The sequence below is a fragment of the Chelon labrosus genome, assembly GCF_963514085.1.
Source record: "Chelon labrosus genome assembly, chromosome: 7".
Classification (NCBI taxonomy): domain Eukaryota; kingdom Metazoa; phylum Chordata; class Actinopteri; order Mugiliformes; family Mugilidae; genus Chelon; species Chelon labrosus.
Window position 1 is genome coordinate 155,855 of NC_140343.1, and position 18,544 is coordinate 174,398.

General features: G+C 44.7%; 1 protein-coding gene across 1 annotated transcript in view; it reads left to right on the plus strand.

The window, feature by feature from the left end:
• Positions 1-17,836, plus strand: part of grin3bb (glutamate receptor, ionotropic, N-methyl-D-aspartate 3Bb) — a gene marked incomplete at its 5' end in the record, with an annotated part of 31,752 nt that extends 13,916 nt beyond the window's left edge. The window contains 8 exons of the mRNA XM_084548962.1: positions 10,551-11,185; positions 12,517-13,609; positions 13,923-14,068; positions 14,385-14,500; positions 14,650-14,801; positions 16,412-16,576; positions 16,737-16,804; positions 16,905-17,836. Coding sequence (XP_084405088.1) covers positions 10,551-11,185; positions 12,517-13,609; positions 13,923-14,068; positions 14,385-14,500; positions 14,650-14,801; positions 16,412-16,576; positions 16,737-16,804; positions 16,905-17,622 — 3,093 coding nt within the window. The 3' untranslated portion in view covers positions 17,623-17,836. The remainder of the gene's footprint in view (positions 1-10,550; positions 11,186-12,516; positions 13,610-13,922; positions 14,069-14,384; positions 14,501-14,649; positions 14,802-16,411; positions 16,577-16,736; positions 16,805-16,904) is intronic.
• Positions 17,837-18,544: the final 708 nt, after the last annotated feature.

Consider the following 18,544-nt stretch of genomic DNA (forward strand, 5'->3'; position numbering starts at 1 on the left):
CTCTCTCTCATCCTCCACTTTCTTTTCTCTGGCACAGAGCTCTTGCCCTCTAATATCCTATCTACTACTAGTCATGCAATTCTGTGCTATTACTATGTAGAATGTTTACTGCTGTGTGTCCCTCCTCCTCTCACATTTTCAAACTGTCATGTAACATCATCAGTTTGTATCATAAGATTCCACATGTACGCTTTAGTCAGATATGTGTATCTATGACAGATGGATGTTTATCTTGCTGTTCTCTTCTCTCTTTCTTCTGTCTGTACCCGGCTGGCCTTAGGCAGATGGTTCCTCCATATGAGCTGGTTCTGCTCAAGGTTTCTTCCTGTTAAAAGGGAGTTTTTCCTGCCACCGTCGCCTTCAGGCTGCTCTGGGGGTTTCAGGCCGGGGTTTTGTAAAGCGTCTTGAGACGATTTGTATTGTTATTGACGCTATATAAATAAAATTGAATTGAATTGAATTGAATTTAATTGAATTGAAATGCTGGACACTATACGATGAGGCAGGAGTAAGCAAAAACCAAATATAATTAAACAAAAGGAAACACAAAGCCCTGCTGAAATGGCAGGTGAACCAAAAACTAAAATCTGTACTTTCAGAAAGACAAAAACATAACATGAAAAGACAAGATTGTAAACACCAGGAACACAGAGAAACAGAAAACAGAATGACGTGACAGAGGACAAAGGGAAAAGCAGGACTATATATACACACAAGGGCAGAGGAGGCACAGGTGAAAACAATCAGGGCGGGGCAGACAATCACAAAGGCGGGAAATCACAGGACAGGAAGGCAACAAGAAACAGGTGAAGCAAATCAAGATCTGGAAGACAATCACAAAGGCGGGAAGATACAGGAAGTGACACAAGACAGGAAACCAAGATCTTAACAAAATAAAACAGGAAACTGAAAAACATGAACACAGGAATCAAAACACAGAACCATGACACTCAGAGTCATTTGTAGAATAGTTTGGTGCAGACATGCATCAGTAACCCAGTGTGTTGATGGTATCTGGTCTGTAGTGTTCAGGTTTGTGGCTTAGACCCCTGAGATGAGTTTAATCCTTAGAGTTAAACTCGGCTGTGTCCTCTCAGCCTGCAGACGTTTCCTCTTTGAAATGAGGTGAAGCTGAAACCATTTGTGCATCATTTTACCTTCCCTCCATCCTCAGCTAGAGCCTCCAACTCTCTGATTAAACAGAAGGAGAAATGTTTAAAGACTTGGAATCACTGGAGCATCAATAATTCAGACTGGATGTGAGTTCAGCATCAAAGAGAAAAATTAACAGGAGCCCAGAGCGAAGCAGCTGAATGAAGGACGGGTGGTATTAGCGTGGATGGTGTCTCCATCAGGAGAGACAGTGCAACATATCGTCCAATCAGCATCAAGCTGTGGTCCATGGAGTATGACTGTCCCCGCCCCTCTGGGTGATTTCAGTATGGCTACTGATGATCTAGAGACTCATTTCTAACTGTAGACACTGTGATGTCATCACTAACACGCCATCATCATACGTGACCCGTTTAAGACGCCTTAATGAAAATTACCTCTACATCCACCTTTATTCTGGACCTGCTGATCAACAGGAACTGGAAAGTCTTTATGAATTTTGTTTCCTGATGTAAACTCCTGTTGTTCATCAGATTCCTGATTGGAGATCTGACTGGTTCCCAGAGCTACTGGTGGTTCATCTCTTCATGATCACCTGTTTATCCAGTCTCTGGTCTCTGACTGTTTACTCAGTCTGGACTGGCCGGCTGCTGTCTTTACCCACCATGCATCCTACCCTCAAAGATTGTGAGCTTCAGTTAACTCAGTCTACATCAGCTGACCTCTGACCTCTGCTTTCCCTCTGAGACGTAGGGCTTGGCTGTTGATCAAGGTTTTGGATAGTTGATGGTTCAGTTGATAGTCACAGACCTGGTGAAAGGCTTTTCCAAGGGTGAATCCTTGGAAATGGTCCAAGTCTCAGTTTGGAGACCCTGGTCTTGGTGGTCACTGTCTTGAGAAGAGTAAATGTACTTTGGTTTTGTTTCAAATCAGCTTTAGAAAGTGATTAGATATGAGATGATCCTAAACCAGTCCAGATTTAAATTACCGGCCCAGCTGCACCCTGGAGCTTGAAACCACCTGATCTGGTGTGCCCTGGTCCTGGTGTGTGCATCCCAGTCCAGCTGGCCTTGTGCCAGGGTGATTACCTAATGCAGGATGAAAACAGAAGAATGTCTTCCTGTGATGGAGGCAGCAGGACTCATTCATCTGATCCTTTAATCAGACTCTGAGCTTTTACTCTGATGAGTCTTCAGACTGCAGAGAAACAGGAAGTCTCTCTGATGCTGCCAATAATATACAGAGATATTAATATTCATTATTATCATTTTGTAAAATAATACCAGGGGCTCAGAACAGATGTAATGTATTATTTGATTTCATTGTCAACACTTGTTAAATATATTTATCTGATTATGAAAATGATAAAACCAAAATGATGGTATAGTTTTGATTTGGCTCAGTACAGGACAGGAAGTATAAGAGTGGACAAGAACAAACTGAGATGTTCATCAAACACAATGTAAAGACATTATACACTGCCTGGCCAAAACAAAAGTCACCACCAAAAAAAACGGTCACTAGCTTTGATTCCAGCACATTCTCTGTATCATTGTTTCAATAAGCTCCTCCAATGTCACCAGATTTATTTCCATCAGAATCAGAATCAGAAAAGACTTTATTGCCAAGCATGTTTGTACATACAAGGAATTTGCTTTGGTGTTGTTAGACGCATTACGCATAAAATAAAATAAAATAAAGAAACTTGGCTCTCAAATATACAAAAATACAAAACATATATACACAGAACATTTACAGTGGGATGGTAGTGGGTTTGATGTGTTCATGGGGGGGGGGGGCTTGGAATTGTTCCACAGACGCACTGTGGATGGGAAAAAACTGTTCGATGGATCTCAGCCGTCTGCCAGAGGGGAGTCTGTTAAATAATCCGTGTCCAGGGTGAGAGGGATCAGACACAATCTCAGCTGCTTCAGAGTCCTGGAAGCGTTCAGCTGGTCTAGAGACTTCAGACTGCAGCCAATCACCTTCTCTGCAGAGCGAATGACACGCTGGAGTCTGCTCTTGTCCTTAGCAGAGGCTGCAGCATACCAGGTGGTGATGGACTCAATGATGGCAGCGTAGAAGTGAACCACCACTGTCTTTGGCAGGTTGAATTTCTTCAGCTGCTGCAGGAAGTACATCCTCTGCTGAGCTTTTTTAATTAGGGCGCTTATGATCAGCTCTCATTGAGGTCCTGGGACATGATGGTGCCCAGGAAACGGAAGGAGTCCACAGTGTTGACTGTAGAGTCACACAGGATGATGGGGAGGAGTGGGGCTGTGTTCTTCCTGTAGTCCACAATCATCTCCACTGTCTTGGAGGCATTCAGCTCCAGGTTGTGGCGGCTGCACCAAGTCACCAAGTGGTCAATCTCTAGTCTGTAGGCGCTCTCATCTCCACCTGAGATGAGCCCGATGAGGGTGGTGTCATCCACAAACTTCAGGAGCTTGACAGACTCGTGACTGGAGGTGCAGCTGTTGGTGTACAGGGAGAAGAGCAGAGGAGAAAGGACACAGCCTTGAGGGGAACCCGTGCTGATGGTACGGGAGTCTGAGATGTGTTTTCCCAGCCTCACATGCTGCCTCCTGTCAGACAGGAAGTCTGTGATCCACCTGCAGATGGAGTCAGGCATGGTCAGCTGGGAGAGTTTGTCCTGTAGTAGAAACGCAACGACCGTGTTGAAGGCCGAGCTGAAATCCACAAACAGGACCCTGGCATATGATCTGGGGGAGTCCAGGTGCTGGAGGATGAGGTGGAGGGACATGTTGAGCTCGAGTCGTTGGCTGCAAACTGGCTCTGCAGCTTTTCTGAGTGCTGTCGTTTAGCTTCCCTCACTGCTTTGCTGAACTTGTACTTTGACTCTTTGAATTTCTCTCTGTCTCCGCTCCTGAATGCCTTCTCCTTCTCCAACATGAGGTGCCTGAGTTTGGCTGTGAACCAGGGTTTGTCATTGTTATAACTCACCCTGGTGCGTGTTGGAATACAGCAGTCCTCACAGAAGCTGATGGATGATGTCACTGCTTCTGTGTACTCATCCAAACTGTTTGTTGCTGCAAACTGGCAGTGTTGCATTCACTTTTCACCAAGATCTTCCCAAAGATTCTCAATGGGGTTCAGGTCTGGACTCTGTGGTGGCCAATCCATGTGTGAACATGATGTCTCATGCTCCCTGAACCACTCTTTCACAATCTGAGCCCCATGAATCCTGGCATTGTCATCTTGGAATATGATCCATTGATGGAATAACCTGGTCATTCAGTATATTCAGGTAGTCAGCTGACCTCATAATGTTGCTGAACCTAGACCTGAGCAACTGCAGCAACCCCAGATCATAGCACTGCCCCCACAGGCTTGTACAGTAGACACTAGGCATGATGGGTGCATCACTTCATCTGCCTCTCTTCTTACCCTGATGCTTCTCCACTATCCTTCCAGTTTTTAATAATGCCTTGGACAGTTCTTAACCCAGTTTTAGTAGTTTCTACAATCTCCTTAGATGTTTTCTCTGCTTGATGCATGCCAACGATCTGACCCTTCTCAAACAGACGACCACAGGATGTGTCTTTAGACATGGTTGTTGAAGAAATGAGAAGCTACTCATTGCATCAGTTGGGCTTAAATAACTTGTCAGCTGAAAGATAATCACCCATGCAGTAATTATCCAATAGGATTGGCCAGGCAGTGTACCACTGGTCACTGCTGCAGTAATATTAGCTGTAGAATTGTTCATCATCACCGAGCTGAGTAAAGAGTTGTTGACACAGACTAAATGAACTAACTGACATTGCTCTGAGGTTTTGATGTCACATCTCTTTCCTGTCCATCCACAGCTCTAGTCATTAACCCAGAACAGTTTCATCAGAACTAATTCTACTTCCTGTTTGTTACGTCTGCGTCATCTTCTCTGATCAGAAACCAGTCAGAGGAAGTAAATATCCTCATTGTTTGGTTCTGACAGCATCACATTAGAACTCGGTTAGAACAGGACCAAGCTTGTCAGGAGGTCCAGAGAATGGTTCTTGTTCAGTGATGGCATTGAGATCTTTAACCCTTATGCCCTCCTCAAATTTACTACCCCATGGACTCAAAGAAACCGCCATAAAATCCTCATACATCAATATTTATCTCTCTTTTTTTTCATAAATCTCTTAAACAACTTCAGACTTGTTCAAAACGACCAAAATTTAAATGTTTTTCAGGATTTTAATCCTTTAAATTCCAGTCTAATTATTTGAAATATTTCATCATTTTTTACAAGAAAACAAAAACTGAATTATTTTCCATAAAATAAACAGTAGAGGCTTTGGTGGTAATTGGAGTCGTGGATATGTCAAAGATTAGCAATAAAATTGATTTGATTGCATAAATATTTCTTCTTTTGAGGGATGTTCTTCATGAGTCTTTGAAGAAGTGCTTGAGTGTAATCATGGCCTCCTGAAAACAACTATTAGTGTGTTTATGTACGTCACTGCTTTCACAACCAAACATACAGCATGCAGCTTTGCTGGGGGACATTTCATTAGTGAGCAGAGAAAGACCTGGAGCAAAGGAGCAAAAATTAAAAAGTATTTCCATGCAGAAGAGACTTTAGAAATGATCATGCAGCCTTTATCTGCCAGAGAGCTGCAGGACTCATCTGAAGAAGACACAAGCTTTGAGGGGGAGTCTGACATGGAACGCTCACGGAAGTCCTGAGAGTGCCTCTGACCCTTCCTCTGAAAGTGGAGAGGACACCGTGGATTCTGCCCACCCTAACAGTGAGTGGACAGCAAAGAATGGACAAGTCTGGTCTCCACCTCATGACAACACACTGCACCAGCATGATGTAGGGACCACAAGATTTGCCATCATGCCTGAATGTAGCACAACATCTCGGCATGAGATGGATGGAGCAGATTTGCCCGTTCTTCACTATCTAATCACTGTCCCACTCCTGTTCAGTCCAGGGGACAAAATTTCTGTTGATGAGCAGCTGGTACCCTTCAGAGGCCCCTCCAATTTCAGACAGTACGTCCCCAGCAAGCCAGCAAAGTACAGGTTAAAAATCACAAAACACATCTACATCAATTAAATTCGATTCAATTTTATTTATATAGCGTCAATAACAATACAAATCGTCTCAAGACGCTTTATAAAAACCCGGCCTGAAACCCCCAGAGCAGCCTGAAGGCAACGGTGGCAAGGAAAAACTCCCTTTTAACAGGAAGAAACCTTGAGCAGAACCCAGCTCATATGGAGGGACCCATCTGCCTAAGGCCAGCCGGGAACAGACAGACGAAAGGGACACACAGCAGTAAACATTCTATACAGTAATAGCACAGAATTGCATGACTAGTAGTAGATAGGAAATTAGAGGGCAAGAGCTCTGTGCCAGAGAAAAGAAAGTGGAGGATGCGAGAGAGGAGAGAGAAGAAAGAAGGAGGACATGTGTTTGGTGCATCGTCCCCCAGCAGCCTAGGCCTATAGCAGCATAACTAAGGGATGGTTTAGTCCAGCCCTAACTATAAGCTTGATCAAAGAGGAAAGTCTTAAGCCTGACCTTAAAAATCATCACATATCACACCTTTGTTTACAGGCCATATGTTCTGTTGTGTTCTCTTTTGTTGGTCTTTTCAAAGTTGTTGCAGTTTGCACAATAAATATTCTCATTGATGAATCAGATGTTGATTTAAAAATTATTTCACACACACAAAAAAATGGAAGTCACACAGCTCCATAATATAGCTGGCAAAAAGAAAAGAATTTCATGCATTGGCCTACAATGGGAAAACAGATGAATCTGGTGGAACACATTGATTTAACTCAGCACCTCTTCAAAGACTCATGAAAAACATCCCTCAAAAGAAGATGCTCTTTTATCAACCCTGGAATGATCAGTTCATGCTACAGATTCACACACACTGTCTCTCTCGCAGACGCACACACCAGCACACACACACACACTTGGGGCCTCTGTGTAGTCACATGGCTCCATAATATAAATCGGACATTTACAAGAATTTCATGCATCGACCTACAATAGGAAAATGATTGAATCTGATCGAATACAGTAAAAATATCACTACTTTTTTTCTAAATGAAATGCTAACATTACAGAATGCATGGTTTCATACTGCAGTGGCAGTCAGATTTTTTGCACGTGTACATTTTTGCCTCAAAGGTGTCCAGAGAGCGCAAAATCCATCACCAGAGTATAAATGACATTTCAAAAATATGACTAAAAAGAAGAGTTCCTGCAGAAAGTCATGCCACAAGCTGTAACACAGCCAAAATGATCACCAAATGAAAAAAAAAGGTTGAAAAAAAATGTACAAAAATGCCAGAGGAGGGAATAAGGGTTGATTCTGCTGTGTACTCGTACAGAACCATTTCCATGGAACTTATTTAACATCTTGGCCCAGCCATGAGCAGTTCAGAGCCAAACAGCCTTTTCTAAATCTACTGTCCACAGGCTGAAACTCTCACAGCTTTATGGAGCCTCAAGCAACATTAAAATAAATGTATTAAATCAGTTTAAACTGATCCAACTCTCTATGATTTAGTTCACTTCTTTGTTGACTCAGCTTTTTTTAAAGACATTAAACTAAATCATCAATAACAGAGAGAGACAGGCTCTTGTTCTTTTTAATTTTACAAAGAACAAGACTCTGGTAATGGTCTGATAATCAGAATCAGAATCAGCTTTAATGACCAAGTATGTGCACATCTGTCGGTAATCTGTCGGTTGATGGTTAAATTAGTTTTGACTGAAAGCTGATTTCTTTCTTTCTTCCTCCATGACTGCCTGACATCACTGACTCCATCAAACTGCAGTGAATTTACTTTTCAGACTGATCTCCATCGTTTAAGGAGACGTGTTTAAAATGTTTTGTGCTGCACTGAGGCATTGCTAGATTTTGAACTCCAGCGAGCATGGTGAATAAATCTAGTGCAGGTCTGAGTCTAGTTACCCTGAGGTTGTTCACTCTGCCCTACAGCATCACATTATCAGTGGAAAACATGTTGAGAGATGAATGTCTGCTCTCAGATCAGCTGTGAGCTGTTTATTGATGGACTCTTTTTGTTTAGCTGTTTCTTATTTTGTAGGGTTCCGTCAATGAGGGCAGATTTACATTATGTATTGGGTTCTGTTCTGAATTATTTCTTTGTTTCACTAATATGGTCATAATCATAAACAGCATTACCTACAGCAGACATTTATGGTATGACAGCAGGACTCGGGTCGTGGGTCTAACAGTGACGGGAGGGATCCAGACAGGAACGAGAATCCTAGGACGGTTTCTGGTTTCCAGCCACGATGCATTCATGCTCCTGGAACAAAGAGACGAGCTGCTGCAGCTCTGAGGCGTCCTGATAAAATACAGCTGAGCCAAACACAACGCGGTGTTTTCAGGGGATTTAAAGCCTCAGCCTCCGTCTGGAGCCAAGTCCTCAGCCTGTGTCTGGAGGATCGTATCAGAACTGAGCTCAGAACAAAATGAGGTTCACTTAAATGACGTCTCATCATCAAGAGTGTCCACCACCACTACCTGACTGAACTATCTGGTTTTAATGGTGAAGGGTTAGGGTTAGGGTGAATGAGACTTCCTGGTCATTAACATGTAGCCGGTGGCTCAACTCTTAGTCATGATTCCAGTGACAATAGCAGTGTTTCCGTCTGTTAGCAGCCCTGAGGACTGGGACTATATTCTGTTGGGTCATGTGACATGTGATGGTGTCAGTTGTTGGTTTTCTTCTGGCTGACATCTGACTGAAACTGGATGTGTTTGTTTCTCAGCTGAGAATCTTTTCATCTATTCTGAGGCTTCATCTTTTCATTCAGACTTTCTGAATCTTTGATCTTGTTTCTGTTTTTCTGTTTTATTTATTCACTTTGGTCCTGGATACAGACACACTGCATCAACAGACCGACAACACTTTGGAAAGTCATTAAGCTGCAGACGAAGTTTCTGTTCAACAAAATGGTTTAGAAGTTAGGGTTAGGGTTAGGGTTAGGGTTAGTTTATAGATCCTCCTCAGACTCAACGGAAACTAAAGAAGTGCCTCAAAGTGCTTAAAGAAGTGTTGTGGTTCTGAAAGTTTGTTAATTTGCTGCTTCTGAGATGTTTAAGTAGAAATCTAATTCCATTTTATTGATTCATTCATTCATCGGAGACATCATAGGAGGATTCATTCATTCATCAGCAGTTTCTCCAGGTCTGTTCTATGAACCATCACAGTCTGATAATTGGAAGTTGATCTTGTGTTCATGTTACAGCTTCAGTTCATCATCAGGATGTTTTTTGGATTATTTCTACTGTGGAATAACTCCATCCATCAGCAGGAACTAAAACACTGAAACTGCTGTAAAACCTAAATCAGGATCAAGATGTTTTCACACGTTAACATCTGATAAATGAAACTACATGAAAAGTGACTTGTGTTATAAAAACAGTGAGAGGCGATGGTGTTCATGATCCAATCACCGTTTACTAACATCATCATGTTTAAAACATTTTAACTACAAAGTTCAGAAACCGTTAATGATCTCCTCCATTTCCCAGGGTGCCTTGGGAAAGACAGAGCCCTGTGTTGGCTATATTAAGTAGAACAGGAAGAGTCAGCTGTTTTTATTTCTCCTCTGGAAATATTTTCTGCTTCATTTTGCAGAACAAACTGTTTAACAGTCAAACTTCTTTAACTGGGCTCTTTACATAATAGAACCAGAACCAGAACACCCCAGTTAGCTGGACCAGACTGATCCAGAGACAGAAAGGCCTGATGGGAAATTCTCCCGTGGAATCAAAAGAAAAGTGGTTACGGAGGGAGGTGTTGAGATGCAGCAGAGCGTCTCAAACTGATGTTTCCGTTTGACTCTTTAAATCCTTAAAGATCCTCCTGTCGGGGGGTCGTCATGGTGATGGTGGACATGTCCCTCAGAGACACAGACTCTCTGTTCTGATATAATCTCTGATCATGTACGGCAGGGATCTAACCTGCAACAGTGAATCGGTGCCTGGCTCAAAGGTCATGCAGGACTGGACCTGGTACCTGAGACGGCTGGAACTCCTCCATGTTCTGAACCGGTCCCGTTGGACCGGACTGAACTCCAGAGCTAGCCATTAGTGTTGTGTCTGGTCTGTACAGAGACGGCGTGAGACGAGTCAAACTTTAATGCTGCTGAACCCTGAGAGTTTACATCAGAACCAGATTTAGCACATGAAGAACAATGTTAATGTCTTGTGTTCCATTTGTTTGTAGCTGGTTCTCAAATATTTTATTGTTTGATTAACATAAACTAATTTCACCTTTTTACCTTCTAATGTTCTCCTCCATGTTCTCCTCTCCTGTTTCTTCTCCATGTTCTCCTTCATGTTCTCCTCTAATGTTGTAATGTGCTGATTCAGTCTATGATGTTCTAACTCTGTTCTCCTCGTGGTCCTCTTGGTTCTGTGTAGAACCGGTTCCACCTCCAGATGGCGACCAGGGTCCCAGAGTCCGGTCTGTCCGATCTGTTGTTGACGGTTTTGCAGCGGTCTGGTTGGATGGAGGGTACCGTGGTTCTGTGTAAGGGCTGGGAGGAGGCTCGGGGCCTGCTGAGGCTCCTGGACCACGGTGCATCGTGGGACGGTGGGGGCGGGGTCACCTGGCACCTCCGGGCACTTCTGAACCTGACGCAGTCGGCCCACGATGATACGCAGATCCACGACTTCTTGTCTCGACACTTCCAACAGAATCGGCCCTCGCCGGCATCCGTGCTGTTGTTTGGGGCCGACCCTCAGTGTGCGGCAGCGGTACTACGAAGCGCCCAGGATCTGGGCCTGACTTTACCCATGGTGCACTGGGTGCTGGGCCAGCCGCTCAGCCCTGACGCTCTGCACGCCATCGGACTGCCGCTCGGCCTGCTGGCTTACGGAGAGGTAGAGAGGAAACCGCTGGATTTCTACATCAGAGATGCTCTGCAGCTCATCACCAGGGCGGTCGCCGCGGCAACCGTGGTGAGACCAGACCTGGCTCTGATCCAGAACATGGTCAACTGCTACGACAAACCCAACAAACACGAGGTGCCGTCCTCAGGACAGTACCTGTCCAGGTGACCACCACATTCATGTCCGTTTGTCTCCAGGTCTGTGGTTCAGGATTAACGTTGGTCTGACGGTAAAGTTTAAATGTTCAGAGCAGCTGTAACCATCTAATCTAGACACCAGAGGACAGGAGGCTGAAGTGAAATGAGTTATTGAGCTGCAGCCGTTCATACTGAGCTCACTGTGTTTCTGATGTGATGATGAAGAGTGTGATGAAGAGTCCAGGACGCTGCTGTTCTCTGCTCATGTCGTAGATAAATGAACCTGATGTTTTCACTGTAACAGGATTAAAGATGGCGTCACAAACTACACTGATAACAACTCATCCACCAAACATGGCATGAAATAAAAAGATCAAAGAGAAAATCTGGCTTCAAAATTATGTTCCATCTGTAAAGTTGTTAATTCACAGAGGAACATCAGCCCGCTTCAAACTGGTTTTATTTTTATTTTACTAACAGACACAGCGACTCATGCTTCTGTCTTTCATGGTGTCGGTTCTGTTATTGGTGAGATCGATTTATGATCAACACTCAGATTTGTTTAAATTGTCACATTTCTATATTTTTCATTGGTGTTTGTAGAAATGAGTTCCAGCAGTTGTTTGAGGTGAATTATTATTTCCTCAGTGGATTCGTTGTGTTATCAGAAATTTCATTCCTCCATCCTCATCCCTCAGGGGGAGGAGTTTAGACCAGAAGAGAAACACACATTAATATTGATTTATATTCATAAATACAGACTGTGTTCTGGGTCCCTCAGTCAGAGCGGAAATAAAGACGCTGGAGGGTTTTATTCATGAGGAGGATTATTAGAGCCTAAAGCTTTTCTCTCTCAGCTGCTTCAGTCACAATAGAAACACTAGACAATACAAAGATGATGGAAATGAGAATCGAACATCACCTAAATGTTTCATTGGTTCTGTGTCCTCCCAGACGACTGCTTCCTTTAACTCAAAGATTTTAGATTTCTGAATTGATTTAGTTTCAAAATGAAGAATGTAAAGGAAACACTGCCACCTGCAGGTTTAACATATTACCTGCCTCAGAAAAAGAAACATTTACGGTTTCATGTGAAGATCAAACTGATGTTTCCTGTTAAACTGAAGCAAAGTCAGGACGTCTCAGAACCAATAGAACCAACGGAACCTGTCTGTTCATCATCAGAAATAATAGTTTCAGTCTACATTTGATGTGATGTGAACAGTACATTTGGTTTCATATTGATAATCTATTATTAGTTTCACTGCCTCTATGAGGACAAACCAATAAAGAGTCAAAGCATCACAATCAACAGGAAGCAGCTTCATAAAAACAACCTTTGCTTTTATATTTTGCAGGTTTCTGTCAAACACATCTTTCTCCGGACTCACGGGTCCGGTCCAAGTTCACCAGAACCGGTCTCAGGTCCTCACCTCACAGCGGTTCCACATTTGGAGCCTGCGGCGGGACGCGCTGGGTCAACCCACCTGGGTGACAGTAGGCAGCTGGGAGGGGGGCCAGCTGCAGGTGGAGGACCAGGGGGTCTGGCAGGGACCCAAACCCCCCCGGAGGACAGAGGGTAAAGGAGGGAGGACCAGGGGCCGCTGGACGGCAGGGATGCCGGTGGCTGGGAGTCGGGTACGGGTGGTCACCCTGGTGGAACATCCCTTCGTGTTCACGCGGGACGTGGACGACGAGGGCAGCTGCCCCGCTGGTCAATTCTGCCTCGATGCTGCCACCAACAGCTCGGAGAGTCTGGAGAAGTTTTTCAGGGAGGTGTCCGGCGGGAACGGCAGCTTCCTCCCAGCAGAATACAGCAAATGCTGCTACGGATACTGCATCGACCTCCTGGAGAAGCTGGCCGAGGACCTGGGCTTTGAGTTCGACCTTTACATCGTTGGAGACGGGAAGTACGGCGCGTGGAAAGGGGGTCGCTGGACCGGACTGGTGGGGGACCTTCTGAATGGCCTGGCAGACATGGCCGTCACCTCCTTCAGCATCAACTCCGCCCGCAGCCGGGTCATCGACTTCACCTCGCCCTTCTTCTCCACCAGCTTGGGCATCCTGGTCCGCAGTAAAGACACGGCGGCCCCCATCGGGGCCTTCATGTGGCCCCTGCACTGGTCCATGTGGGTGGGCATCTTCCTGGCGCTGCACATAACAGCACTCTTTCTCACGCTATATGAATGGAAGAGTCCGTTTGGCATGACGCCTCACGGACGCAACAGGGTGAGGGTGTTTTCGTACTCGTCGGCTCTCAACCTCTGCTATGCCATCCTGTTCGGGCGCACTGTCTCCTCCAAAACGCCAAAATGCTGGACGGGTCGGTTCCTCATGAACCTGTGGGCTATCTTCTGTCTGCTGGTGCTGTCCAGCTATACCGCCAACCTGGCCGCCGTCATGGTCGGAGAAAAGACCTTTGAGGAGGTCTCAGGGGTCCATGATGCCAAGGTGAGACAAGTCACATGACCTGAGGAAGACAACATTAAACTAAATGTTTGTGGTTTTAGTGACCGTGGGGAATGAACAGAAAAGGTAACACTGAGGCTGCTGAAGACTGTGTTGATAAAACTAGAAAATAAAATGAAACTACTCAAAAATCTCAGAAGCAAACTTTACTCCTTAACCAAAACCAAACCACCATCCTGTTCCTAAAGTGTTGTCAGAAGTTCCAGAAGTTCTACAGAGAACTCTGACGCCATGTTGTTGATGTTCACCGAGCAGCTCGTCTTCCTCTCTCTCTCTCTTCTTCATTGGTCTCCAGCTGCACCACCCGTCCCAGGGGTTTCGTTTTGGAACAGTGAGAGAAAGCAGCGCTGAGGATTACATGAAGAAGAGTTTTCCAGAGATGCATGAGTACATGAGACGCTTCAATGAACCCACCACGCCTGAAGGCGTTGCCACCCTCAAGTAAGAGAACAGCTGCTTCTACTCAGGTTCTAATCAGGCTCTACTCAGGTTCTACATAGGCTCTAGTCTGGCTCTGCTACCCGGGTTCTAGTCTGAGATCTGATCCAATCACAGTAGGTGCTGAGAGCAAGCAGCCAATCAGAAGCAGGGGTTGCCTGGTTGCCATGGTGAATGACTCCACAGACAATGATGGGAACTGTGTCGCTACATGTAGTTGCTCAGTGTTGGTCTCGTGTAATTGTTGTGTAGTTGCTGAGTGTAGTTTCTGAGTAACTGTTGTGTAGTTGCTGTAGTAACGTGTTGCTCTGTGCTGAAGGACAGATCCTCCTCAACTTGACGCCTTCATCATGGACAAAGCTCTGTTGGACTATGAGGTCTCCATCGACGCCGACTGTAAACTGGCGACTGTCGGGAAACCATTTGCCATCGAAGGTGAGGAAGTTTTTCAAGGAAGGTTGATGTTTCATTGAAATACAAAATGTTTGACATATAATAAGATATTCTTCTTTCTATGACATGTCTCTTACTTGTTGTTATTGTTGTCCTGCGTCTGGTTTATTGCTTCTTGTTGTTGTCGACAGGTTACGGGATCGGTCTCCCTCAGAACTCTCCTCTGGCCTCAAACATCTCAGAGTTCATCAGCAGATATAAGTCTGACGGGTACATGGACCTGCTGCACGACAAGTGGTACAAAGTGGTTCCTTGTGGGAACCGAGTGTTCGCCGTCACAGAGGTCAGTCTGAACACTAAACACTGTCTATATACACAGCCTGGCCAAAACAAAAGTCGCCACCAAAAAAAAAAAAATAGGTCCCACACGTTAATATTTGTTTGGACCGCCTTTAGCTTTGATTACAGCACTCCTTCTCTGATGGAATAACCTGGTCATTCAGTATATTCAGGTAGTCAGCTGACCTCATTCTTTGGACACATAATGTTGCTGAACCTAGACCTGAGCAACTGCAGCAACCCCAGATCATAGCACTGCCCCCACAGGCTTGTACAGTAGACACTAGGCATGATGGGTGCATCACTTCATCTGCCTCTCTTCTTACCCTGATGCTTCTCCACTATCCTTCCAGTTTTTAATAATGCCTTGGACAGTTCTTAACCCAGTTTTAGTAGTTTCTACAATCTCCTTAGATGTTTTCTCTGCTTGATGCATGCCAATGATTTGACCCTTCTCAAACAGACGACCACAGGATGTGTCTTTAGACATGGTTGTTGAAGAAATGGGCAGCACAGTGGCAAGGTGGTTAGCACTGATGCCTCACAGTGAGAAGGTCCCGGTTTCAAATCCATGGGCCAACTGGTTCCTTTCTGTGTGGAGTCTGCATGTTCTCCCTGTGTCTGCGTGGGTTCTCTCCAGGTTCCCTAGCTTCCTCCCACCGTCCAAAGACATGCTGGTTAGGTTAACTGGTGATTCTAAGTTGGCTGTGGGTTTGAGTGTGAATGGTTGTCTGTCTCTCTGTGTTAGCCCTGAGATAGACTGGAGACCTGTCCAGGGTGGACCCCCCCTCTAGACCGATGACAGCTGGGATAGGCTCCAGCAGACCCTGTGACCCTTCACAGGAGATGAAATAACTTGTTTCCAGCTGAAAGATAATCACCCATGCAGTAATTATCCAACAGGAGGCTCCTACCTATTCGCTGAGTTAAATCCAGGTGTTCAATAGTGTAGTCATATAAACCTGCTCAAATTACATCTCTTTCACTTTATTTTTCATTTAAAAACTGATTGTCAATGTCCTGAAGCTCAGAGTATGAAGAAAAAACATCAGGACAAGACAAGTGTATATCAATGACAAAATACAGCTGCATAACACCAATGTTGAGGCTTGAGTGCAGGGTGGACCCAAAATGCAGAGAGAACAGTTGGCAAGGTTTAACAAAGGTTTATTTTCAGGTTTCTCAAAAAAGGCAAAAACTACAAACTCAAAAAGTCGCTCAAGGTAGCGGTGCACAGCAGGCGGCGATCACGCTGGCAGACGGCAAGGGAACTGATGCAGCTTGAAAATGGAATCATCTGACACTGGTGTCGAGGGTGAACTGGGCTTTTATGGGGTGGTGATTGCAAGATGGAACTCAGGTGTGCTCTGCAGATCCTAATGAAAAAGTGGGTCAGCCACACCTCCGAGCCACCACCTGCACTGCTGGAGAGAAAAAAAGGAAAACCTGAACACGGCCACAAACTATGAACAGAAGACAAAAACTCAAACCATAACAACTAACCTCTACAGACAGAGACCAGAACGACATAAACACTTCTGACTGTTGAGACAGGCCTTTTTTCTTACTATTGTTAATGTTATTATTATTATTATTATGCTTTGTTTCTGTCAGACTCTTCAGATGGGAATCAGTCACTTCTCAGGACTCTTTGTGTTGCTGTGTGTTGGAGTGGGCGGAGCATTGCTCACCTTGGCAGGAGAACATGGTTTTTATCAACTCATCCTTCCCCACATCCGCCGCAGACAGAACCTCAAATACTGGCTGCACACTTCCCAGGTGAGCCTCGTTCAGTCCACTGAATCAACTAGGTTAATAATCAATTAATAATTCATTAATAATTAATTAATCAAGTAAATCACCCATTCATTAATAATTCATTAATCAGGAAAATGTGATCTAGAGGTGAATTATTAATTATAACTTGTGTGTTTGACAGAAAATCCATCGTGCTCTGAACATGACGTATGAAGATGTGAAGAAGCAGCGAGCTGAGAAAGAGAAAAGGTTTGTGAGAAAACCTAAGGATGAACCAGCTGTTAAAAGTCAAGGTTGTTTGAGGGTTAAATGTTGTCTTATAATCTAAGGTAAAGATGTTTGTGTTCAGCTGTAACCTGCAGAAGTCTCAGCCTCCCGTCGTCCCTGGAGCCAAGTGGAACAACGAGACGAGTAAAGACGCGACCGCTGTCAATGCCCGAGACTTCAAACGAGTCCATTTCAACCTGGAGACCCTGAACACCCGCCGTCTGCTAGCTCGCATCGCTGCCTCTGACGCCAAGGGGGGAGGTGCTAATGCTGAGGGGGGCGGTGTTAACGCTGAGGGGGGTGGGCCAGCCAAGCCGAGGGCGGGGCTAGGCAGCAAGCTGTGTGAGAATGGAGGACCGGCGGCAGCTTCATTCGCCGGCCTGGTGCTCTCCCTGTCCTCTTCATCCTCCTCTGCCCCCCAACCTGCAACTGTAGCCCCTCCTCATGTGTCTGTAGCCCCTCCCCCTTTGTCTCTAGACCCTCCTACTGCGACTGCTGTTGCGCCAGCCCGGCCTGGCGAGCTGCAGGAACTACAGGATCAAATCGAAGAGATGAGGGAGAAGCTGAGGACGGCTCTGGCCCGGAGGGCTGAGATCCAGACCACCCTGGTATCTCCAGTTACCATGACAACAGCCGGGACAATGACAACAACAGCACCTCCCACTGCATTACCCACCGCTACTCCAGCAACGCCACTTCCCGCCAACACAAAGTGTGTTACCACGATGACAGACCCTCCCCACAAAGTCCTGTCCAAAGTCCGGCCCCTCCACAGCAGACTGGCCAATCAGAGGAGGTGATTCTGTACAGGTCGGCCATTTTAATCAGCAGAGCGCAAAAAGTAAATATCGTTTATTTCCCAATATCAAAAACCCCTAAGTCTATACAGATGATCAGTGATCGATGAACGTTGTTTTATTTTTATTCAGATGAAGCTTTTAAATACTTTGTATGAATGCCTTAAAATGATTACTTTAAATCCCATTACTCCATCCATTAGATTCATAAACTGAAATGTTTTTACTCTGAAACGTTGCAGAAAATATATTTAAAAATAAACTGATATATATATATATATATATATATATATTCTTACCAATATGTTTTATTTGTTAAAATAAGAAGACATTCTGTTCATTTTCAGGGTGATTAAAATCAGAAATAAAACTGTCTAAAATCATAACGCTATAAAATATTCTTTAAGAATCCAGATGCATATTTTTACATTTGGTCACAGAACTAGAACATTTTTGTGATGTTTGTGTTAAACAGCTGTTTGACCCTGTTGTTGATAATTTAATTATGTTCTCGAGTTAAACACTGATCTTCAGTTTCCTCCTGACGCTGGTTAGAATGGCCGCCACGACAAAGACTGCAGAAGGTTCATGGTTTCAATCGAGGAGCAGCAAGACCACTCTGAAACTATACAGGAAGTAAAATAATACAGGAAGTAAAATAATACAGGAAGTAAACAGCAGCTACTGAGACAAATGCTGGTGTTGATGCAATAAATTAGTTTTTGTTGACTCTCAATGTCACATGGGCACAATTAAAGTGGTGTTAATGAGTGGATGGATTATTTAAATGGATTCAATTCACCTTGCAGCGCCCCCTGGCGTCTCCAGTTTGTTCCCATGTGAAACCAGTCGAATTATTAGCATCTAGGGGTGTAACGGTATACACAAGTCACGGTCCGGTACGTACTTCGGTGTGGGGATCACG